The 23,542-nt window shown below is 36.7% G+C and overlaps 5 protein-coding genes and 1 pseudogene across 9 annotated transcripts; 3 read left to right on the plus strand and 3 right to left on the minus strand.

The window, feature by feature from the left end:
* The first annotated feature begins 4,638 nt into the window (after positions 1–4,638).
* LOC143445118 (actin-related protein 5-like) lies at positions 4,639–6,840 on the plus strand. Its single transcript, XM_076943996.1, has one exon. The coding sequence runs from the start codon at positions 5,144–5,146 to the stop codon at positions 6,659–6,661; it is 1,518 nt and encodes a 505-aa protein (XP_076800111.1). The 5' UTR covers positions 4,639–5,143; the 3' UTR covers positions 6,662–6,840.
* A 329-nt stretch (positions 6,841–7,169) lies between these two features.
* Positions 7,170–9,318, plus strand: LOC143445117 (putative arginine--tRNA ligase, mitochondrial). Of its 2 annotated transcripts, none has more exons than XM_076943994.1 (2): positions 7,170–7,294; positions 7,367–9,318. In XM_076943994.1, exon 2 carries the CDS (start codon positions 7,379–7,381, stop codon positions 8,957–8,959), a length of 1,581 nt encoding a protein of 526 aa, XP_076800109.1. In that variant the 5' UTR covers positions 7,170–7,294; positions 7,367–7,378; the 3' UTR covers positions 8,960–9,318. The 2 variants fall into 2 exon arrangements, with proteins under 2 accessions (XP_076800109.1, XP_076800110.1); XM_076943995.1 differs by having other exon boundaries at positions 7,371–9,318.
* A 73-nt stretch (positions 9,319–9,391) lies between these two features.
* On the minus strand, positions 9,392–11,482 carry LOC143445119 (NAD-capped RNA hydrolase NUDT12-like). Of its 2 annotated transcripts, none has more exons than XM_076943998.1 (7): positions 11,255–11,482; positions 10,615–11,075; positions 10,366–10,508; positions 10,176–10,295; positions 9,947–10,065; positions 9,613–9,793; positions 9,392–9,534 (listed from the first exon to the last, which is right to left on the minus strand). In XM_076943998.1, the coding sequence occupies exons 1-7, from the start codon at positions 11,454–11,456 to the stop codon at positions 9,399–9,401; spliced, it is 1,362 nt and encodes a 453-aa protein (XP_076800113.1). In that variant the 5' UTR covers positions 11,457–11,482; the 3' UTR covers positions 9,392–9,398. The 2 variants fall into 2 exon arrangements, with proteins under 2 accessions (XP_076800113.1, XP_076800112.1); XM_076943997.1 differs by having other exon boundaries at positions 10,615–11,080.
* Positions 11,483–13,196: 1,714 nt separating this feature from the next.
* LOC143445120 (solute carrier family 25 member 3 pseudogene) lies at positions 13,197–14,495 on the minus strand (annotated as a pseudogene).
* Positions 14,496–14,782: 287 nt separating this feature from the next.
* Positions 14,783–21,152, plus strand: LOC143445175 (aromatic-L-amino-acid decarboxylase-like). 3 transcript variants are annotated; one of them, XM_076944085.1, is made up of 12 exons: positions 14,784–16,686; positions 16,774–16,927; positions 17,374–17,582; positions 17,842–17,962; positions 18,060–18,218; positions 18,411–18,529; positions 18,618–18,684; positions 19,277–19,371; positions 19,500–19,567; positions 19,713–19,803; positions 19,871–20,119; positions 20,332–21,152. In XM_076944085.1, the coding sequence occupies exons 2-12, from the start codon at positions 16,813–16,815 to the stop codon at positions 20,527–20,529; spliced, it is 1,491 nt and encodes a 496-aa protein (XP_076800200.1). In that variant the 5' UTR covers positions 14,784–16,686; positions 16,774–16,812; the 3' UTR covers positions 20,530–21,152. The 3 variants fall into 3 exon arrangements, with proteins under 3 accessions (XP_076800201.1, XP_076800200.1, XP_076800199.1); XM_076944086.1 differs by having other exon boundaries at positions 14,783–16,927; positions 19,892–20,119; XM_076944084.1 differs by having other exon boundaries at positions 14,784–16,927.
* LOC143445176 (endonuclease domain-containing 1 protein-like) lies at positions 21,085–23,541 on the minus strand. Its single transcript, XM_076944087.1, has one exon. The coding sequence runs from the start codon at positions 23,536–23,538 to the stop codon at positions 22,501–22,503; it is 1,038 nt and encodes a 345-aa protein (XP_076800202.1). The 5' UTR covers positions 23,539–23,541; the 3' UTR covers positions 21,085–22,500.
* Between the last annotated feature and the right edge of the window lies 1 nt (position 23,542).

Genomic DNA, 23,542 nt, shown 5'->3' on the forward strand with positions numbered 1-23,542 from the left:
AATTTTTTTGGAATATTTTTTGTTTAGAAAGGGGAAAATTAGATAAAAATTGTGCCACAGACAATATGTTGTTACATTCATAGCTTTTCATACAATATTCATTGCAAATAGTGCAGTCAATTTTTTTAGTTCTAAGTGTAGTCTGTTACAACACAGCGAGTCTTGTTATTTAATTTTGCCTTTACGAAACGAAACAGCTTCCTTCGTGTATTTGCAGCTTTCATTATTTTGTAGCTCTTCTTTATATAGTGAAAAGTTGATCTAAAATAACTTGTTGCTGATATGCTATCGCTTGCTTTCGATAACAGTTTACAACACTTTGGCTACCTGACACTATGACAGTTTCAACTCTTAAATGCATCCTTGTAGGCCTTGGCGCTTTTTCTTCTGGCTTCAGAGAAAAGACAGGTGTTTTATAAACATTTTTATGCTTTCTGTCCTTGAAACTTCTGCAACTACATCTTTTGGACAAACTTACGCCTTTCAATTTCAACAATTGTACACAATTAAATTGCCAACAATTACCAAATGTAAACAATTTGTTCATTTCCAAAATAAAAACCTGATGAATTTCTTACCCAATATAGCTTGTATATTGTTTAAGAGTCGAAACTGTCAGATAGCCAAGATATTATAAATTGTTAATGAGAGCAAGCGATAGCATATAAGCAGCAAGATATTTTAAAGTAACTTTTCAAATGTGTTGAAGATGCAGTATTCGTTACATCATATACAAAGATCAGCTATAAAATACTGAAAATTGCAAATGCAAAAAAGAAATTGTTTTGCAAAGGTAAAGTTAAATGATAAGACTTTTAGTTACACAAAAATTGACTATACTTGTTTGCAATGATTATTGTGTGAAAACTCGTGAGTGTAACAAAATAATCATAAATTTCTTACAAAAATGTTTCCTATCAATGTTTTATTGTCGTTTGAAAATTAGAGGGTCAAAAATTTTTATCTCAAAAGTAGAGGTTGTAGCTCATTAACATGGGGGAAGATTAAAAAATTATCCAAATAAAATGAGAGGATCTCGAGATATTGCAGTCAGTTTGTTACTCCTTGATTTAACGCTATCTAGTGGTCAAAAACATTTTCACTCATAACTCGAAAACATATATTGTACACCTAGGAATACACTATAAGGTAGGATTCCAAACTTCGGGCTCAAGAAATGACAAGTTAAAGTTGTCGCTATGCTGGGCCAACAGCACTAACAAACCAGTGACAGGTAGAGTAGGAGTGGCCACGGTGGATTCTACGGAGTTACGCCGAATTTGGCGTATTCATAATCTACGCCAAATTGACCTTCATCGCACCCTGGAGGACGGAGGGTGGCCATTTTTCTTCCCTCAAACGCCATTGAGGCTTAGCCTAGCCTACTATGGTGGCACGACCCAGTGCTACAATATTTCACCCGAATAAAACAACAAGCAATTTGGGTATCCTTTCTCCTAACATGGTAGCCTACCGTACATACGGTGACATAACCGGTATATTACATTATTACCGTTATATAGTTTTACCTATCCCAAAGCCAAAGCGCTTTGCAAATTAATTAACAGCATTACATTTGTTATCAATCCTAATGTGATTTCACATAACCTGACAACCCCTGTCCAACGGAATCAACTTTTGGAAAAATTTCCTCCCAAAACACGAAATATACTGTAATTAGCGTTCACTTTGAGGTAAGCTTGTGGTAATGTTTGACATAAATTCCACTTTCTAGTCAGTTCAGTTTCTTTTTGCGTCTGTTTGTAAGATACTTGGTTCTTCATTGTTTACACAGCCCTACGGCTCTACGGACTGGTAATGGTAGAACTATTTGCATACCATTTATAAGGCGAAAGAGACTTTCTTGTGTTATGCTTTGGTGATTTTGAACCTATGGTCCCAATAACAGTTTTAACTGAGCACGTGCTAAAATTTTCTCCTGACGTCACCAATTGCAGCGTGGTGCTGATTTTGAGTAGCTTCCTGCAATTGGTGATGTTACGTGGCTGCTGATAGTAATAGCGCCTAGCTATTGTTGACGTCATGTAGTTGCTAATTACTAATTAGTAAATGAAATAAGCAAGGTGGTAATCAGAAAAAGTTTTACAGCAGCCTGCACTTTACAAATAGCACCGTATAATTGCTTATTGCTGAGTAATTAACAGGCTGCTGTTGGAAACGAAACACTAGGCTGCTGTTCGTGACGGAAGGAACAGCAGGCTTTGAGTGCTCTCTTGATTACCTCTCATGAACAGCAGCCTGGTGTTACCTTAGCAACAGCAGCTTACCAGTCGCAGGGTAACAAGCAATAGCAGGGTGCTATCCAACAATAGCACGCACTCTTATGGTTACAACACCACCTCTATAGTGAGATAGGCAAGTAAAAGCTTTTTTCCAACACGCTGAAGAAACCTTTCGCCTTCTGAATGATTTCCAAAAGTCGCTACCCTAATCCTACAGATTTATGGTAATAAAAATAAGTAATAACCACTGTTAGGTTCCATTGAGATGTCATAATAGGATTTCACATTTCTCCCAGATGACACTAGATTTGAAAAGGAAAAGTATTTTTGTTTATCAAATCAAACAGTGGTTTAATACTTATTAAATGAAACAAGTTAAATCATTGGGCTAAGCTTAAATGTTGAAGTTATTTTGCACGAGGTTGCAAAACAAATGGTATTGCGCGCATAACGTTACCAAGAAAGACGAAATGGAAGAAGGCTTGGTGAATGGTAACCTCCAGATAGCTACTGTAATTTGAATGATTGCAGCAAGTGAAATTTAAAGACTGATTTTGGGATCTCACTGAAAGGTTGAAATGAAGAAAATAGGCCTACCTCGGAAACACTGTTTTCAATTTTAGCCTTTTAGTGTTTCGTTGATATAATTAATCAACATAAGGTCGCTTCAAGCTTTTTCGTTCTGATTTATCTGCTTGCAACAACAAGCACAGCTTAAGAATATGTGTAAGTTAATTATGTTGAATTGGTAAACAAAAAAACATATATACGTATACACATGCATGCGTATGTTGTTCGTTCTTGCAGGAAAGAGAAAAACATAAGTGAGAAACAAAAATTACAACATACATACTAGCCTACATTATGTAAAATAGGATTTTCAAATCTCAGGATTCGTTAAAGGCAGCGTCTTTTTCACCGGTAGCCGATTACCGAATTTGGAAAAGTTACTGCATTAAACGGTTATAACTTGTACATGAACAAGTCATACACACCATCAAGTCATAAAGTTGCAGCACGTAGTTGATTGTGATTTCTGGTGTATCAATTATGAGTCTCCAAGGTTGTGCACACTTTTCACAACCAGAAAATTGCATTGTTCATGCTGAATTATTCTTGTCTGATTACAGACATTTTCTTAGCAGTCACTTCCGGTCAAATTGTTTGTAATTTAACTGCCTATGTAAGCTCGATTACATATATACGTTCAGATTGGTGTTGAATTCCATAAACTGTCACTAGTTGCTGTCTAATATCGTGACATCAGTAAGCACAATTGGTAACTTTGATTTATCTTGATTATATTGTTTCTTCATTGGTTAAACATGGTAAAAACATAACATTGTGTCGAAACAACCAAAAATATTATCATAACGTCTTCTCGACTGGGTCATTTCAGAGCAATAATGAAAAATTGAGGGTGTTAACTAACAGCGATATAGAGCAGCTTTTTTCATGTTTAGCAGGGTGACACATCACAACGAAACACACGTACGAGCGAACAGAGCTGCAGCTGTTAAAAACGTTCAACGGGAAATTGTTTGCAGGTAAATGAAAGATTACAACTTCTATTCTGGGAAATCTTGCTAGTAATACAAGCATAGTTGCTAAAGTCAGATAGTTTTACTTCATTTTTGTTTCACTGTTGCTTTCCATATCTTACTTTAGTAAACAGCGGCCGGTGAGGTAGACATTTATTTTACTAGTGCCGTTAACCGAAGTAGGAAAATACGAATACGGTAAATGGCAATTACAATAGTCAATTTAAACTGAGAACCACATACCAACTTTTCCAAAGTGTAAATTAACTAAAACTAGTCCACTCTGACCCAAAATCTCACTTCTCTTGATTAAATTACTAAGGTAGCCTGTGAATTGAAATAAACGCTATTTTTCAACTAAAAATCACATTTTTTTCCAAAGTCTAAATTAACTTAAAACTTATCCCCTCTGACCCAACTTCTCACCCCTCATGACTAGGCCTATATTAAATTAAAAATAAATTTGAACAATAAAAGAAATAAAACAAAAGCAGGAATCAGACTCGACACTTCTAACATACAAGCCTTAACGTTAATCACTACGCCATCGCAATGCCGTCTTCTTGCCGTATAAAACAAGAGTGATAAACCCATTAGCAGAATACTCCCGGTCACCGTATTGTGATTCTGCAACTTTGTTGACAACTGGTGAAATAGTCACTTCGTTCGTTAAACTGCGCAATTTCGATTCGAATGCATGCATATTCAAAATTTTACTTTGGCTATCCCTACACATATGTCAGTCATCTCTCTGTCATCTCCTTTCTCAAGTCCTGCGACAACATTGCAGTCTGGGACCAAAACCTTGATGACACACTGACACTACATTCTGACATTAGTTTATCTGACAATCACCTTTGCCTGTCTGTGAAAATAATTGTTATTTTCTCTTCAGATGTAAATATTTGATTGTATTTTTACGATAATATAGTCCTGATATGAATAACAGTGGAAAAGATAAAGAGAAGAAACCTTTTGACCTATGCTTTTTGTCGGATATTTATGAAATTTTGAGTAGATTGGAGACCGGTGGTGACATTGAAAGCCTTACTCATAAAGTTTTAGAGCTGAAAGAAAAAATTAATCAAGCAAAACTAGAAATCCAACAAGCTGAAGGTATTGACAACACATTGGATGAACAACAATCTATATTAAAGGCGCTTCAAGAACAGCTGAAAATAAAGATTGGAATTGTGCAAAAATATGAAAATTTTCAAACACACTTAGACCATTAACATCAAGTTTATTCGGCATTGGCAAGGTGGCATAGTCATCCATCATAAACAATTTTAAGTTTTTAGTCATTTTTAGTGAAAAACGTAAATGAATAGTATCCTTTTTTTGTTCCTATTTTGAAGTATGTTGAATCTTTACACATGCAAAGATGAGCAAAACTGTCCAGATGTTTTGCATGAATATGAAGCTCAACTTCAGACTGAGAGCATTCCTCTTATTATTGACAATGGGTCGTACCACTGTCGTGTAGGATGGGCTACAAAATTGCATCCTTATTTGAACTTCAAAAATGTCATCGCCAAAAATCGTGGAAACCGCAAAGAAAAAGACTGGGACATCCAAGTTGCTAACGAAATTGCTGACTTGGAAACTGTGCGATGGCTGTTGAGAACTCCATATGACTTTAATGTTGTGGTTAATTATTCAGTGCAAGAAACTCTGCTTGATTATGCTTTTAAACATTTAGGTATAAGCACAGATGGATGTATAAATCATCCATTAGTGCTTACTGAAGCAATAGCTAATCCCTCTTATTGCAGAAAACAGATGTCCGAATTATTATTTGAAAGTTATTGCATCCCCAAATTGGCATATGGCATTGATTGCTTATTTAGTAATGGTTATAACATGCCAGAGTTTGATTTACCTGAGGTTGGTCTTATTGTCTCTTCTGGCTTTCAAAGCACCCATGTTTTACCTGTGTTTGGCAAAAAAGCAGACATAAAGAACTGCTGTCGCATAAATCTTGGAGGCTACAACTGTAGTGCATATATGCAACGCTTGCTTCAGTTCAAACACCCACAGCTTGTCTCAGAACTTACTCTCAGCAGAATGGATGAAGTTGTGCATGGGCTTTGCCATGTCGCCCCAAATTACCAAGAAGAGATAACAAAGTGTTGTGATATTGGATTTAAAGACAAACATGCAACCACTTTGCAATTTTCATCTAGCACAACTCCCAGCAATATTAAAACTGGCAATATTCTGGGTGGTCCTTTAAAACTAGAGAAGAAACTGAAGCAAGCAGAACACAAACTGTATGAACTTGAATGTGTGATTGAACTTGAACAAGAAAGCACAGAAGCGGCAGAAAAAGTAGCTGCAGATGCTGGGTGCTCCAGCATAAAAGAATTAAAGGAAAAGACAGAGCTAATGCGTGACAATATTCAGGCCATCAGAAGAGACCTTGATGAACAATATCGGCTCGATAAAGTTGCAACGGGTACAGTTAAATGTGGCATTGAGAAATGCCAGGCCCCGGAAATTATTTTTCAACCGTCTCTAGTAGGATATAACCAGTCCGGTCTCAGTGAATGTATTGAAATGTTATTGGAAAATTATTCAAAGGAGGTTCAAGAATTGATGGCAAAGAATATTTTTATCACTGGAGGCAATACAAAAATTGATGGATTTAGAGAAAGAGTAGTAAAGGATATGATACAAATTCGTCCTTACCAATCTGAAATTATTGTTCGTCAAGCAGCTGATCCTTCACTGGATGCTTGGAGAGGTGCGGCAAAATGGGCTTTATCCCAGCATTGCAATTGGATGGAGCGTAAAGATTTTGAGGAATGTGGATGGGAATATCTTAAAGAACATAACTTTTCCAATATGCATGTTGCAACAAAGTCCACTACATAGATTAGCAGAGTTTTCGTAAAATTGTACGATCTATTGTACTGCTATTTTTGTTAATTTGTTGTATGTCATACTATGGTCATGTGATCTTTAAATTGACATTAGAAATAGGTTCTTTTCAACTGCCTCACATATACTATATTGTCTCTTTGCTGCTAGTTTTACGTTTTTATGCTTTTTAGGTTAAAATGGTAAAAAGTGTTTATATCTATATTACAAATGAGATACTGTAATGAAAGTTAAAATTAAAAAGTGGCACGCAGTAGCAACCTGGCATTGGCAAGCATCTGACGACAGCTGTGGCATCTGTAGATATCCATTTGAATATTGCTGTTCTAATTGCAAAACTGCAGGAGACGATTGTCCAATAGGTAAAACTGGCATTCATTGTCAAAAAGTTACTGTAATCTTAATGCAAGTTTGTCTTTATATTTCCCGGGACTGACTGACTTGCACACCTATGTATTATAGTTGGTTTTTTATATAAACTGTGATTTTCCAATTGTTTTTCAGTTTGGGGTCAATGCTCTCACTGTTTTCACATGCATTGCATTCTGAAGTGGCTACAATCACAGCAGATGAATCAGCAGTGTCCCATGTGTAGACAGGAGTGGAAATTTAAAGAAGTTTAAAGAGGTTTGTTTATTAATTTTGGTTGAACAGGACGCCCTCTTTACCAGCTGTTAGTAATTGCAATTGTCTTTTCAGTCAGACAGCAAAATGCTTTCCAATCTATTAAGAAGAACATTCAGTCACGAAATTTTACCAGCAATTCGTCATTATTCCTCAACGGCACCTATTGTGACATCAGGGTCAGAGCAGGTTTTAGAATTATTGTCAGAGATATACACACGTGGTAAGGACTATGGATTTCACACGGATTATTTTAAAAACCTTCAACAAGAAAACATCATTGTTGAATATAGTTCACCTAATATTGCCAAAATGTTCCATGTGGGCCACTACCGATCAACAGTTGTAGGAAACGTAATCAGTGGAATTTTATCAGCCGCTGGACACAACGTATGTAAAATGAATTATCTTGGAGATTGGGGTGTTCAATTTGCTTTATTAGCTCTTTCTTACAAAAAGTATGGCAACCCAACTGCCTTAAAAGAGCAACCACTGTTTCATCTTTATGAGTTGTATGTAAAAATTTCCAAAGAGGCAGAGGAAAATCTCCAAATAAAGGAAGAGGCACAAGAAGTATTCTTGGACATGGAAAATGGTAACGCTGATGCATTGCAGTTTTGGAAATGCTGTCGAGAACTCAGTATCTCAGAATATAAAAAGCTTTACCACTCCATTGGTGTTGAATTTGATGTGTTTTCTGGAGAATCAATGTATCTTGACAAAAGTAGGGAAGTTTTGGAAATTTTAAAGGAAAAAGATTTGCTGTATTGGGATAACGGGGCATTAAAGATGAATTTGGCTGGCTCAAAATGGCTTAGTAAATCGCCTCAGATTTATCAACACCCTGTGCTTGCACGAAAGAATGGAACTTCGCTTTATCTAACAAGAGATGTAGCAGCGGCCATCGACCGTTTCAATGATTACAAATTTGACCGTATGATCTATGTGACTGATATTTCACAGGCTGAACACTTCAACCAAATCTTTGCCATTTTGGAGAAGATGGGTTTTCCCTGGGCAGATAAAAACACTGAAATGTTGATGCACGTGGGTTTTGGTCGTATTCATAAAATGCAAACGCGCAAAGGGAATATGACCTTCTTGCATGACCTGTTGGAAGATGCTTACCAAAAGGCACATGAGGACAGACTTTATTGCAAAACACGAAAAATGCCGCTAACTCCAAAAGATGATGTTACAAAAATTGTAGCTTTATCTGGACTAATTTATCACGACTTAAAAGCGCGTTTAAGCAAAGGCTACAATTTTAACTTGGAAGCAGCTTTAGCATCTAAGGGTAGCAGTGGATTGTTCTTACAAGCCACTCATTGTCGACTTTGCAGTTTGGAAGCAAATGCTGGTGTTCATTGTATTCCCCAGGTAGATGTTGACAGAATATTATCAGAACCATCTCTTGTAGAGCTGATCGAACACTTAAACAAGTATACAACCATGACAAAGACTCTATATGAAACGCTAGAACCTTGTATTTTACTTCGGTATTTATTTGATCTGTGTCACTTAACGGCAAAAGCACTGATTCCTTGTACTGTCAAAGGTGCAGATATAGCAGATGCCCAAGCAAGGCTTCTTTGTTTTTTCTGCGCTAAAACTATTTTAGGAAATGGATTACGCTTAATGGGTGTTCCTCCATTAGTAAAAATGTAATAAAGATTTTCTAATGCTCAAAAGCCGATAATTTTGTATTTTTAGCCTTTAGGTGAATGTTTAAGGCTGGGAAGATTTATTTGGCTAGCAGCCAATTTGCGAGCAAAGTTTGTTTATTTGACATATTCTGCTCCGAGTTTTATAGAAAAATAGTAATTCTGTCTGCAGTTAACAATGTGACCTGAGTCAATTTTGGAATAATGTTTCTGTGTACAAATTTGCAAAATTAAAAATTTTTAATGTCGTTAAATTTATTTCATTCCTAAAAAAAGCAAACACCAAGCAATTGAGATAAATAAGATTAAAGCAATTGGTTAAACGCTAAGAAAAGTTGCGCAATAAAGGAAGATCTAAAATGATGTAAAAATATTTGTTGACTTTCCCTGACAAATCAGCAAATTGCACACAATGTTAACTGAAGGTGCAAAGATCATTGTTTTTATAAATTAGAGGTCATTGTTAACCAGGCTTTTATAAGCTGGTAGGCTATAGCATTGGGAGTAGGAACTTTAAGGCCTTCTGCTCTGGTAAATCCCTCAGCTACTGCTTTTGCCACTTCGGCCCTCTCAAACCACCTGCAGAATCGCAACAAATATTTAGGCTATTATATTACCTTTGGCAACTCTACGCCTATTTGTAGCAATACAACTTACTGAGCATCTTCCAATTCAACTTTGTCCACTGTTATGTCATCACAGACAGCATGCCCTATAAGGCCAATCATTATATTTGAAGGAAACGGCCACGGCTGTGAGGAATGATATTCCAACTTCCCGACTTTCACGCCGGCTTCTTCCATGACCTCCCTTCTGGCCGCATCTTCTATAGTCTCCCCTGTCATATGTTAAATCCAGGGATTGTGGTTAGAATGAAGTGTAGGAGTGAAAAAAAATCTTGATTTCTCTCAAAACATTTTATCATTGCAGATATAATGATGCTAATTTGCAAACTGAGTAAATTATTTTTTTTTTAGTCAATTTCATTTACCTGGTTCCATGAACCCTGCAAGGCAGGAATAGACCTGAGGTGGAAAGCGTTTCTGCCGTCCTAAAAGACATTTATTTCCATCTTTTGACGTGACAAGGACTATGACAACAGGATCTGTCCTGTGCAAATATAATTGTGACCACATAAACTTGAAAGTTCAAACACAATTCACACATCAAATAATGGCTTCATATTTCCAGGCACACGATTAAAAGACGAAGTTCTAAACCTTGGAAAGCAGGTGTTGTGTGCACCATTTAAGCTGGGACAGTCCGATGACACGCACTGCCGCTTATAACCGGAGTCTACCATGACCGTTTTACTTCCACATGTTGGACAATAAATATATCTGCAAAAGATGAAGTAATTAGTTAATGCAACGATGTGCAAGAAAAAAGATAGCTCGTTTGCATATATACTTGTCATGCCAGGCCAGGACGGCCCTTGCTTGGGCGACCAGACCCGACTCCTCCTTTTGGAGTGCAGTGATGCCAGAATTGTAACCTCTTCCTACGAATTCCCCTTCTCGATGAGTTATTGGAAATTGCTCTTGAGTGGGAACCTTGTTGGTTGCAGAAGAACATCAATACATGGTTTTCACCTCACTTAAGAATCTAAGTTACACTGTATACACAATTTACACATTAATTCTGCATTTTGGCACTTACCTGTTTGAAATTTACTGCAAAATAGGCATAGCTATCGTCCGTTGTTCCTGCCGTTTCTCGTAACAACATACCCTTATTGACATCACCAACACCAAGAAATATAATATCGCGTTCCATGTCTTCTTCATTTAAGCTCAGGACTTTTTCCATTTCATGCCAAGTGAAATACAACACTCGGCTCCCTTTTGCTGGTGGTAAAGCTTTTGCACAAAGCAGCCGAAGCTCACCAAATACCACAAAGCGAGCCTTTTCTGATTTCATCACGGATTCAATGTGACCTTTGTCACTTCTTTTGTATGCCTGTCTGTCCACCACACCGTGGCTGAAGTAATTTACGAATTCTAGTTCAGGAGATTTTTTTGCACGAAGAAATCCTCTAACTGCGTTTAGTGCTGAATTCTGATTCCAAAATGATGCGACATCAGTAGCAGTCTGGCCGTTCTTATTCATTGCTAGTGGATCTGCCCTAGGTTAAAGCACAAAACAGATTTTAAAAACTTTTATTGTAAAACTATGCTAATTCAATTATTATGTAATACAGCAGTATCTGTATGAACCACATCAAACATTAAAACGATAATAATTAACGTGCAATAAACAGGAAATATTGTGCAAAAAGTTGTTTGAGATTGTTTCTCACCCATTTTTAAGGAGTAATTCAATGATGTTGAGGTGGCCATTTCTCGCAGCAAGCATAAGGGGAGTCCAACCGCGTGAGTCTGCAATATCCTTTGACAGAGATGGCAAGATTGCAAAGGCATCTTCAAGTTGTTTGAGATTGCCTTCTCCAGCTGCCTTGAAAATGGCTTCAGCGGTAGTCGCATGTATGTCACTGCCATCATCGTCCAAATTATTCATGTTAGAAAATTAATGCTATGCAACAAAAAGTTTCCTGCATAGTAATGCAGGATTAAAACCTACTCTAATCCCAATATATGATGTTTATGCGCAGATGAATTCCTCAACTAATCTTGATGCCGCAATAATCCAAAACACGAAATAAAAAAAACAAAGTACTCGTATGGAAAATTAATTAATTAATGCTAGTGCAATTTTTGTGCTTCTATTTTTGATTAGTATGATTATAATTTCATTGTAGGTATATTTACACAGTCCTACTAACAACTAAAACCAGGACAGTCCTCAGTAGTAACCTGAAACTTAATTAAACCACTTTTTATTGCATTCCAGATTTTATTGATTACCATTCTGCAACATTGAACAATATTCAGCGTTAAACATCATTCACAAAATCACTGATTAAATGGTCATCTAGTCCCTGGATGGAATAATCTTTAAGAGAACCAAATCACTGCTCTGATTTTCCTTATCTTGCTTTTCCAAACTCAGCAGTGCCACTGACTTTAAGTACTGGCAGACAGCATTGATTAGGTTTGTGGTGACAAATCCAAAAAAACTTCTTAATGGAAAGTAGCTTCAGAGTTTTCTTGATGGAGCTAACATTAATACAACGATCAATAGTTTTGGTGACGCAGGACAAGCATGACTTAAAATGAAAGTTCTTGTGGTTTATAGGCAGAATTGGTATAAAACAGCAACACCAGGTAGTGCACTTTACATAGTTGCCAAAGTTGCATCTTTTATCTAACATTGATTAACTTTTATGAACAATTTATAGCAGTCCACCTACCGAGACATGCTGTAATCACTATCTCATTTTAACCTCCTTAAGAGTCCTTATCCTGTAAGAATTTTGTATTTCTGAAATATATATACGTAAGTTTTAACAGATGCAGCAAGATTTCATATTACAGTAAAGTATAGATATTCAAATTTTGGGTACAACAATATCTATGTTGATAGTGCAGACACAAGAAAAATATTAGTACATAGACCGGTTTCAAAACTGAGGCTCTAGTAACCCGTTTAGTAATATTAGCTTTATTAAACATTGTAGGGTTATAGTCATAAACGTGACTGCATAACCAAATTTTAACATAAAAAAAAACTACTGATAGTAAGTACTAAGAAAATATGTGACACTAAAGTCTGAATAAAATTATGCCAATAAAAAAAATCAGATTTCTATTGACGTCACTAAATATAATGTTTACAAACAAACACTTTTAGTTGTAACTGCATATCTCGGACAATAAACCACATTTAAATGATTTTACACAAAAAACTATTAAACAGAAGTGCTAGGATAGAGCAGGGTGCCTCTAAAACAAATACAGTACACAACGCTGGTAGCAATTGAAACGATCAAACAAAAACAATATTGCAATTAAGACAGTGCATTAAAAATAAAACAAGGTATATTAATATTTGAGTCAAAGTGGTATATAAATGTTTCGACCTATTCTGGCAAAACACATTTTAAATCTACTCTGGATTGTTTAGTCTCTAATCTTCAAAATGGTATCCCGGGGTACATTGTATAAACAAAAGTAACCTTGTAAACATTGGGCACTGGTATTCAGAAGAACCCATTACAGCAGGAATACATCCTATACCGAGCAATTTCAAACAAAATTTAAGCAAAAACACTAACCTATTACTGTAGTGAAGTTATTTAATTTCTTCTGATAAGAAATAATACAATTTAAAATAACATCAGTTTTTCAATCTTGTGTTACCTGTTTTCGTTTTAAACTTTCAGGCATTTCTGGTGGAGGCGGTCGTGGAAGTTTAAAATACACTTTAACTGAATCATAAATAAACCATTGTAGCGCAGTAATTATGCCAATCATGAGTATACGTGGCATTAGGCCCTTCCAAACTCCGTATGGCCCCAGTTTTTTCAGTGCTTCCATGGCTGAACTTCCGCTGTCTTTATTTAAGACAGAAACAATGGAGTCTGATGGATGTGAGACAACTGCACAAAATACACCCGCTATGTATCCAGCCACAAATGTAACAACCAATTGCTCGGATTTGCTGCATTCGGATCTTGGTTTTGGGACAACATACTTATAAAATGCTTCAACCGTGCGTTCAAAACAAGCAAACTTCATCATGGTGTATGGAATCTGCCTGCCCCACAATGGTGTAAGACCTTTATAAAACGCATAAATCCCCTCTTTAGCTCTCATCTTTGGAAATGCTTCACGCAAGGTCTTGGCAAAAGTTGGATTCAGTTGCATGCGAACTTTACAAGCCTCCATTGGTGCGAGCGCTATGTCCGCAAAAAACTCACAAGACGCACTGGCAGCTAAGTATAGTGAGGTCCGCCACAGATAAGCATTTTCTGGTCCCAGAATACCACTGTATAGGGATTTAAATACCTCGTATAAGCCAAATTTGCACAAGCCCTGCATGGAGTAACCAATCAAGGTCGGCGCCCATCCTCTTCCGAGACCACGCACTCCCTCCTCACGAATAACGACTTTGAATCCATTGATGGTGTTTTTGTATTTTTCTGGCTCCGTTTGTATTCGACACTTTACAAGGTCAAGAGGTACACACGCAGTATGCGTTAATCCACAGCTTAAGATCCCAGCGAACCCGCATAGAGTGTAAAATTTTGTGGAACCAAACTCACAGCAGTACCCTTCGTCCGTTACAGTGTCTGGTATTTTCACGCTTTGGTCAACTTCAGCTGCACAGTTTACTTTGAACGTGGGCGTCTGAAAAGGATTTTGTTTTCCCAGCAATAAATCTAACATACTGTAGTTTATTTTCAAGCTAGCCCCTAAACCTTTTGATTACAATGTCTAACCGTTAAAAGTGACTTTGAATTTTTACTAGAAACTGTAGTTTACTAAGTGATAACAGTATGCAACCTAAGCTTACATACAAGTTTTAACCTTTGACCAGTCCAAGCGCGTTGTGTGTGATCATCGAGGCGTACACGCGTTCGTGTAATCATTGTTCATATCATTTTAGCGCTCGGTCAAAGCAAACTTTAATGTAATGATGATATATATACCACTCGTCTTCTGAGCCGACGATAATACGTCTGCACAAGCAAATACATGTAACTTACGTTGTTTATTAGGAGATAAACGGCGTTTTAAAACTAGTAAGGTATTCATATAACACCATTAACCGCACTAGGCATATGAAGAAGATATAAATCACTCTGGTACATATAATACACGCAAACATGCGAGTGTGACCGATAATAATGGAGTATCAAAGAATACTGTAAAAAACTTTTAAAGTTGCAAAACGAAAAAGACAATCATGCATCATACCATCACATTTAAAAAGTAGTTGGTATTACGTCACACTTATGTTTGTCACCAAAGGCCGTAGACTTATTGTTGCATCAGCTGGCACGCTTATGTCAAAAAGTACACGGTAGTCAGCACAATAAATACTGCTTGAAGTACTTGCTGGTATAAGAGGCAGACAATTGTATATACAAGCAGGATGACCTTATAATAACTACAGTAGTTGAAAAAAAATTTTGTAGCCTATATCTTCATTCAACTAATGCAGGATTTTCGGCAAGATACCAAAAACACTGCAACGGCGCAAGAAAATATCCCTAGGCCTAAATATCGCTGCTAGTCTCAGATAAACATTAGTGTTGTAACTTGTAATGACTCGATTCAGAAGTCCTACATGACTTGAATTGATTCGAGTCAGGGTCCAAAGTTACATGAGTCATCTCATGACAGTTGTGACGTTAAAAAATGGAGCTTTGATAACTAAGTCGAATAATTTTCAAAAACCTAAACTTTTCCGAAAAAAGCACAGCAAACCGGCGTAGTGCCAAAATCCGTTCCCTCGTTGTGACGTCATAAATTCAAATCCAATTTTGGTTTTGACTCAGCAGAAAAAGAGCTGCAATCTGACTAGCGGCTAGCGCAGTTGGCCGAGTTCGGGTATTGAACACTTCGTCCTCCATTTCTTCTAAGGCCTTAGATCTCGGCAGTACTTTTTAACAAGACAAGAGTTATGATGGATATAGATACGGATAACTGCCAAGCAAAATATAGTTGTTTCACTTGTTTGTTAGTTTAAGCTTATTCATAGTTATTTGGTTGTCTATTCAGTGTAAACGTGACAGTTCACGCAGTTATTATGAAGATGTTATCCAAACTTTCAACTACAATTTTCAATTTTGCTGAATATGCCAATGTTTAATATTCAATATTCTAACTGCACTAGCACTTGTTTTCTGCTGATCAAAACCCATTAATGAATGAATCAATCAGAATGAAATTAATAAAGTCAGAATGGGGGGACAGGTTTTGGGCGGGTGACAGGTTTTGGCGCTACATCAGGCTAATTTGGAGACAGCCATGACGTTACGATAACCAATTTAATGCTAGGCCTATGCATTGTGTGACGTCAGAAAAAATGATTTGGTTTCAACACTGATAAACATTCTATAATTTTGTTTCGAATTGCAGTTCATTGGGAGGCAAACGTTTGCTAATGATATGGTTAAGTTATTATAGTAGATTTTAGATCAAAATTTATGCAATAACAACATCCAGAACAGCAAAAGCTATTTACTAACCTGTGTCTACTTTTTAGAAAAATTTACAATGGATTCAAAAGTTATTAGTAGGGCAACCAAAAGTCAATATGGTCAATTTTTTTTAACCTGCCCAGAATGTTATCAAACAAGCACAAAACAAATTTCAGCTTTGTACGACGTGTGGTATAGAAGTTATTAGGTCAAATAAAGTCAAAATGTTACGTTAGGTCAAAATACGGTCAAATTGTTTCTTTAGGTCTTTTTTTTAGGTCAAAATCTATTAAACTTGTAATTTTGTAACCATTTTGTAATATTATTCTTCCGTTTTTCTCTTTTCTTGTACCGCAAACAATTCCAGTGCCGCAAATTTTACTTAGAACCAAAGCCACAAAGAGAGGGAAGGCTTTTCAGCGAGTTTGGTGACGTCACGATGTGACGGCATTGCATTTGAAACTGCAAGTTGTCAATCTTAATACGCAGAAACGAAAAAAAGTCAACACTAGAAAAGCATTTTGTCATTTTTAGGTCAAAAAAAGGTCAAAATTTAAACTTTTTAGGTCAAAATGAGGTCAAAATTTGCAAATTTTAAGGTCAAAATTTAAACTTTTTAGGTCAAAAAACTGGTTGCCCTAGTTATTAGTGAAGAACTCAAACATGAAGAAGAAAACCGCACGGTTTGCATAAATCAATTATGACTGATAACCAGCGTGGATATTATTTAAGGAAACTTAATTTTAACTTCAGATTTTACATTATTTCAGGATGAGCATTCTCTTTTCAAGTCTGACATTTTTCCACCGATGGGATTAGAACCGTCCGAATTCCGGGAAGCGGCTCATTGCATGATAGACAAGATAATTGATTATCATGAGGGTCTGAAAAGCGGCGGGCACCCTATCCCTGCAGTTGAACCAGGTAGACCTAAATATCTGATCAAACCACTCATTGATGGTGTAATGTTTTTGACCTATGGTGATGTCCTAAATTGAGATAATAGGGTACTCTCTTTGTTTCTGTGGTTAGTAATACAATCATAAACTATCGCAACAAATGCGACTTTTTCCTGTAAGTGTAATATACCTTTTAATATTAACTTAAAGTAAACAATTATTAATAGTGTGTATAGCAGGATCAATAAACGTGGCGTAGAATCCGTTGCCAATTTCATTTTAGCTATTTGGACTTCAGTTGAAGTTAGATTTAGATTGGAAGGCAGATTTAGGTTATTCTGTCATAACAGTACGTTGGGATAACAAGAAACCTTGAAAAACATTTAACATTTTTTACGTTGAAAAAGTGATAGCCAATCCGTTATCGTATAAAAATCAGCGTTGAAACAAATTGTTGCACTGCATATAAAGGGTTTATGAAAGAACGCTTGCCGAGTGCTGGACCAGAAAATAAAGAACTTTGGCAAACTGTTTTTGATGATGTTGAAAACGTTGTGCTTGATGGTTCAGTGCATTGGTTGTCATCAAACAATTATGGCTTTTTTCCAACTGGAATAAGCTATCCGTCAATACTCGCAGACATTCTTTGTTCCTCGACGGCAAATGTCGGTTTGACATGGGTATGAAAACTTAGTTTGCAATTACAGTTACTGTATTTGTTAGTTTGTGTTGCGACTGCACCGGTATGTTTCGTCAAGACCAAAATGAACTCACGCTAAAAGACCTTTCACTTTTGTAGCAGCATGGTTGTGTTATCACTATTTGAGTCTAAATTGTATTTGCAAAAAGCGTGTTTACCATGACGCGCTTATTCCGTTTTAACTTCATCATTAACAAACATCACGTAAAACACTGAAAGAATTATCGTTCCTTGTATAGGCAACGTCACCGAGTTGCACTGAACTTGAAACCAATATGATGGACTGGCTGGCAAAAGCGATTAATCTACCAGACTGCTTCCTTCACAATGGAAAGGGGCCTGGAGGCGGTGTAATTCAAGGTGTAAATTTGTACAAACCAGTTAATAGTTGTACGAAAATACCGCGTTGGCATTGCTAAAATGTTATGCTTAATTCTACCATAAAACATTGCGACAGGAAGTGCCAGCGAAGCCATTTTAATGACGTTGCTAGCGGCACGCAGTAAAGTGATGCAAAAAGAGTTGTCACGTGATCCGAAACAAAGCATTCACGAAATAACTTCACGCATGGTTGCCTACGCTTCTAAATGCAGCCACTCTTGTGTAGAGAGAACCAGTAAGTAATCAAATGTTTGCTGTTAGGATAATTATTTGATTTTTTAATTTTGTTTAGTCAAATTCCCAGTTAATTATACTCATTTAGGCTACAATAATATACTGTTGCTGAATGTTTTGTATATTCGATGTAGGCCTACATCTTTCTATGGTAACATATCTTGCTTGCATCATGTCGTTTTCAATTTATTAGGTCAAGTAGCGCTGGTACCAATACGACTATTGGATGTGGACGAAAATATTTCCATACGTGGATCAGTTTTACAAAAAGCTATCGAAGAAGACCGAAGACAAAGAAAGATACCCGTGTTTGTAAGCATCAATTCGCTAATTCTGCTGAGATTCGTTTAACATTTTCTTTCTTGTGCTGTATCCTTGTTTTGATTGTTATGATTTTTAGGTATGCGCCACCTTAGGAGCTACTGTTTCTTGTACCTACGACAATTTAATGGAAATGGGCCCCATCTGTAAGTCGAGAGATTCTGCTAACTGAGCGTCTTGTTGGGGTAGTGAACTGTTGTTAATTATGGCTTGATCAATTCATTGTTCGCTAATCTGACTCCATTGATAGCGCATTCATTAACCCCTGATAGCCTAGTTAAGCATCACAGTACCAGAACCAAACTGTTAATGTCTTGAATAATCATTTATTATTGGTTCTCAACGAAACGGTTACACTTTTCAGAGCACAGAATAAAGCTGTGTTTAGTAGACTGTAAAATCACGGACTCTCAATGTCGGACTAACGCGTTGAACGCTGTAGTACGAATGACATAAATCGGAAGTAATCAAAACGCGCATACTAAACACGGCCAAAATATAGTACAGCGCTTATTCTCAAACACACGAAATAAAGCACTAATAACATTATAATATCATCAGATCTGCACGAGAATTCCGTAGGAATAAGGGCTAATTATGACAATTAGCACAAGATAATATAATCGTATCCTATCGTTTTGTTATATATGTTGCATAGAAATCCTTGTTGAACACTGTTTTACTATTATTTCTTAGAGAAATTACAACTGTGATTGGAAATTATATTTTAACGTTCAGGTGAAAAGGAACAAATTTGGTTGCATGTTGATGCTGCCTACGCGGGTAGCGCTCTTTTGTGTCCAGAGCATCGGTATATTGCACACGGTCTCCAGGTTTGTCTATGTTGTGCAATTAACACCATTTCACGTACCCAATGTGACAAAATTTTGCGCTTAATACTCTGTATAGCGACTCAGCTCGTAAAGCACTAAAATGATTATGTTTTGCATCATTTGTTCAGCACGTCACGTCATTCAACTTCAGCCCTAATAAATGGATGATGGTAAATCTCGACTGCTCTGCACTTTGGTACGTGACTGGTTGATAAAGTTTAGCATCTGCTGTTTATACTTCTAACGACTTATTAACTAACGTTTTTCTTTGTCATCAGAAGCTATATTATTATTTTACCATACATACAAACTGTTTCACTGTTAATCATGATTTTCTGTAGGGTGCGTAATAGCCTGGACATGGAAAATTCTTTGAACGTCAATCCCGTTTATTTTCAGCATAAAAAACAGTCAAATACAATCGACTACAGGGTAAATTTTCAATGTAGATTGTAACAGATTCATCCTTTAAAGTTTATTACTTACAAAACATTTCCAGGTTTCGTTTTATCGGTTCCAGCATTGGCAGGTTTCATTGGGAAGACGCTTTCGTTCGATTAAGGCTAAGCTGTGGTTCGTCATGCGCATGATTGGGTTGGAAGGTTTGAGGCATCACGTCAGAAAAGGAGTCGGTCAAGCAAAGTTATTTGAGGAGTTAGTTCGGTCAGATAACAGATTTCAAGTTTTATTTCCAGTGACGCTTGGGCTCGTCTGCTTTCGCTTGTGTTTCCCGCACGCAACACTTGAGGTAGACTCTACTGTATCTGCATAAGAGAAACACTACAAAGGAAAACTAGTTACGATTCATTCGAGATTTTTTTTAAAGAATTTTATTAGCTGCTTTCATAATGCATCAATTAAATTTAAATGATTCAACTTCGATGAACGCTGTTGTCGTTATTTTATTATAAGCTACTTCTGATTCCTGATAGTAATCGCCGTGTGTCTTCTTGTTTGCAGAAAATAAATGACCTGAACTTGAAGTTACGTGAAGAGATAGAAAAGGATCGCCAATACGTGCTCACACCGTCGACTGTTAATGAAGTTTATTTTCTACGATTTTCGGCGGGTATGAACTTCTGCAATGAGGAAAGTGTCAGGAGATGCTGGGAGCATGTTCAGGAAAAGTCGGACTTGGTATTAAAATCAAAGATTTAACCAGAAGAGCAATATCAAAGCGTGACACGTGAAGTTGTATTTCATGTACTTCATTGCCTTTGTGTAACAAGAAATAATTTGCGTTTATTTCTTTTGACCTTTTAGGACAGGGATGTCCAACCTGCGGCCCGCTAGTCATTTTCACTCCAAAAGTATGTACCTACTTTATGCACCCATTTTTCTTGAAATTTAATAGGTTCTGCGGCCCATTGAATTATTTCAAGTGACAATGCGGCCCACTATAATAAAAGGTTGGACATCCCTGTTTTAGGATCTCTTAAATTTTTCCAAAATAACTTAATTCCTGTAGACTGCAGTTTTTACGTCGATTTTTCACACAAACGTTCCACTTTTTCTTTTGGCTTTCACCAGACTAATGTCTGGTTGAAATTATGCTAACCGGGCGTATTGTTGGGGTTGTGAACTGTTTTTAATTATAATATTATATATAATTATTGTTTGATCGATTGTTCGCTAATCTGACTCCATTGATAGCGCATTCATTAACCCCTGATAGCCTAGTTAAGCATCACAGTACCAGAACCAAACTGTCAATGTCTTGAATAATCATTTATTATTGGTTCTCAACGAAACGGTTACACTTTTCAGAGCACAGAATAAAGCTTCATTCGGTAGGCTATAGCCTACTATATATTACAGACTGTCCATACCAGAACTGACGAGTTAAGCGCTGTAGTACTAATAACATAATTTGCAAGTAATCAAAACCGGGTCACCGGGTCGCATAAACTAGACACAGACAAAATATAGTACAGCGCTTATTGTTAAACACAAGAAATAAAGCCTGATAAATGATAAAATTAAATCAATCATAATATCATCTGATCTACACGAGAATTCCGTAGGAATAAGGGCTAATTATGACAATTAGCACAAAATCTCGTCATGTAAAAATGGGTTAACTGCAAACCATAGATTGGTTTGATCAACGATATAAAGTTTAAACTTCAACGATATAAACTTCTTTATATCGTTGGTTTGATTGTAATGAACAATTAGTAGGACTATATTACGTTTATTTATGCCGGATAAAGTTTTATCACGGGCCAAGCTCCCTTCGCTGGGACTCCACCTGTACCTATGGGCCTGAAGCCTGACCTAATCTTAACACTGCCAATTCAATTTATTTCATCAATCATTACTACATGATGATTATAAGCATTTCAATCATTATGCAATTTAGGATCATTTTTGAAAAGCTGAAAGCCAAATCGACCTAATAAAACTGTATATAGCTTCTGAGAACTAAACTACCTGGAGCTTGTTTAATTAGAAACGCCTCTTGTAATAATTAGTCAATCTTACATTACCGAAAAAAAAACTGTTCAACACGAACACTTACAACAGCAACTTTCCATTGATCTGATATGCGCTTGAACCATGCTCGACCAACAACCCTGGTGACGTCACATAATTAATCAACAAGGACCGACTCGAATCAAGTCTTTAAAGAAATTTTTTCCTGCAAAAAGTGGCTTGAGTCGAGTCATTAAGCCTCTGGTTTTCAAAGCCATATAAATAACGCATTTTGTACAAGTGTTATAAGTAACTGATCAACCAACTGCCATCCTGGAGTAATGATTAGGTATGAAATATTCTACATTGAAAATTTAGTTTATGTAATGAAAATTGAAGTTATTCTACAAATGCAGAAACTGCACCAATTTGGGGAATTATCACCTTATTGGTATACCAAATATCTTATGTAGTAAAATTTGATTTTATAAACAAGGCACAACTTTACCTAACTGCAACATTATATAACAGTGGCTTTAATATTACACAACAGTGGACTTCTGCTGAAGAAAACGGGAAAGAATAGTAAAATGAGGCAGAGAAAGGAAAGCTAAAATGTCAGCAAATGTTGAAGACATACAAGCAAAGTCAAGAATTGCGATGAACGATGACATTCTTAGACCCTGTACTTTGGTGACCCTTTACTCTTAACACCTAATAGTCGTCACTACAATGACTGTCAATGAACTTGTTCCAGGTAGGGAAAACATGTTTCCCAAATTGACCAAATGATGCATTCAAACACTCGGAACCAAACGGCAGGTCAAGAAAGTATTTGTCAGCAAATATTTTCAAAGTCATATAATTTCTAAAATCTGCCATTTCCTTCACATTCACATTTTTCTGCATGATGGCGTATCCCCACGCTGCATTATGAGAATTTCCAGGATAACAAACCGCCTTCCAGTAATATCCTGGCACCTTAACTGGATTTTTATCGGGTAACTCATTCTTGTTCAGCCATAACGGCTTGTTGTTTTTATCCAAAGCGGTACCATAGGTTCCTGTAAGAATGTAAACCTTTTCTCCCGGCACTAAATCTAAAATGGTGTACATTGTAACACACTCGTACACTCGCCAGGAGTGTTGGTTGAATTTGGCAAATTGTGGAGCGGCATTGGTCAAAGTAAAAGTTGCTCTTTGTTTCTCTAAGTTTTGAGAGTTGATTGCATTCGGTGACAAGTGTCCTCTATCTAAGTCTAGTTCATTGTCATGATAATCTTCACACACTGCCTGATATTTTCTGCACATTTTTAATTCTGTGTGGTTTGTAAAGGTAATGATGGAATCAACGGAGTTAACTGGAAGTGCATTGCGCCCGCACAAGCCCAGAGCAACACGTTTCCAGTATTCTGAAGATGGCCTGTCGTAGGATTTTGCACCACGATGAAGCACAATTGCATTGGCTGTGTACACTGGTATCCGGTCAGTTGTGCTAAACAAAGTTGCAAAGAATGGTTTTCCTTCAAGGCCACCTTCAACTTCATTTTGGCATAGTTTGACCACACCTCTGTCCATTACATCAACTGGCATTGGCCATGGCTTGTGATGGAAGAAATCATCACAGGTATAGTTTACATCTCTGACTGCGGAGCTGTAATGGGGTTTAGTATAAAAAACCAAGTGTTTTGCTTTAGTGTCAACCAGCAACAAAGATATCAAGTGATAAGCAAAAAGCCAGACAAAAGTCATTGCA

The sequence above is a fragment of the Clavelina lepadiformis genome, chromosome 2 (genome assembly GCF_947623445.1).
Source record: "Clavelina lepadiformis chromosome 2, kaClaLepa1.1, whole genome shotgun sequence".
In the NCBI taxonomy this organism is placed as follows: domain Eukaryota; kingdom Metazoa; phylum Chordata; class Ascidiacea; order Aplousobranchia; family Clavelinidae; genus Clavelina; species Clavelina lepadiformis.

Coding starts and splice junctions, on each gene's coding strand:
- LOC143445118 (XM_076943996.1), top strand. CDS start 5,144: ATGTTGAATCTTTACACATGCAAAGATGAGCAAAACTGTCCAGATGTT.
- LOC143445117 (XM_076943994.1), top strand. CDS start 7,379: ATGCTTTCCAATCTATTAAGAAGAACATTCAGTCACGAAATTTTACCA.
- LOC143445119 (XM_076943997.1), bottom strand. CDS start 11,472: ATGAATAATTTGGACGATGATGGCAGTGACATACATGCGACTACCGCT. Junction 10,296..10,365: donor GTCCTGGCCTGGCATGACAA/GTATATATGCAA, acceptor CATCTTTTGCAG/ATATATTTATTGTCCAACAT. Junction 9,794..9,946: donor TGCAGGGTTCATGGAACCAG/GTAAATGAAATT, acceptor AACATATGACAG/GGGAGACTATAGAAGATGCG.
- LOC143445175 (XM_076944084.1), top strand. CDS start 16,813: ATGGGATTAGAACCGTCCGAATTCCGGGAAGCGGCTCATTGCATGATA. Junction 16,928..17,373: donor TATCCCTGCAGTTGAACCAG/GTAGACCTAAAT, acceptor CTGCATATAAAG/GGTTTATGAAAGAACGCTTG. Junction 19,804..19,870: donor CAAATACAATCGACTACAGG/GTAAATTTTCAA, acceptor AAACATTTCCAG/GTTTCGTTTTATCGGTTCCA.
- LOC143445176 (XM_076944087.1), bottom strand. CDS start 23,538: ATGACTTTTGTCTGGCTTTTTGCTTATCACTTGATATCTTTGTTGCTG.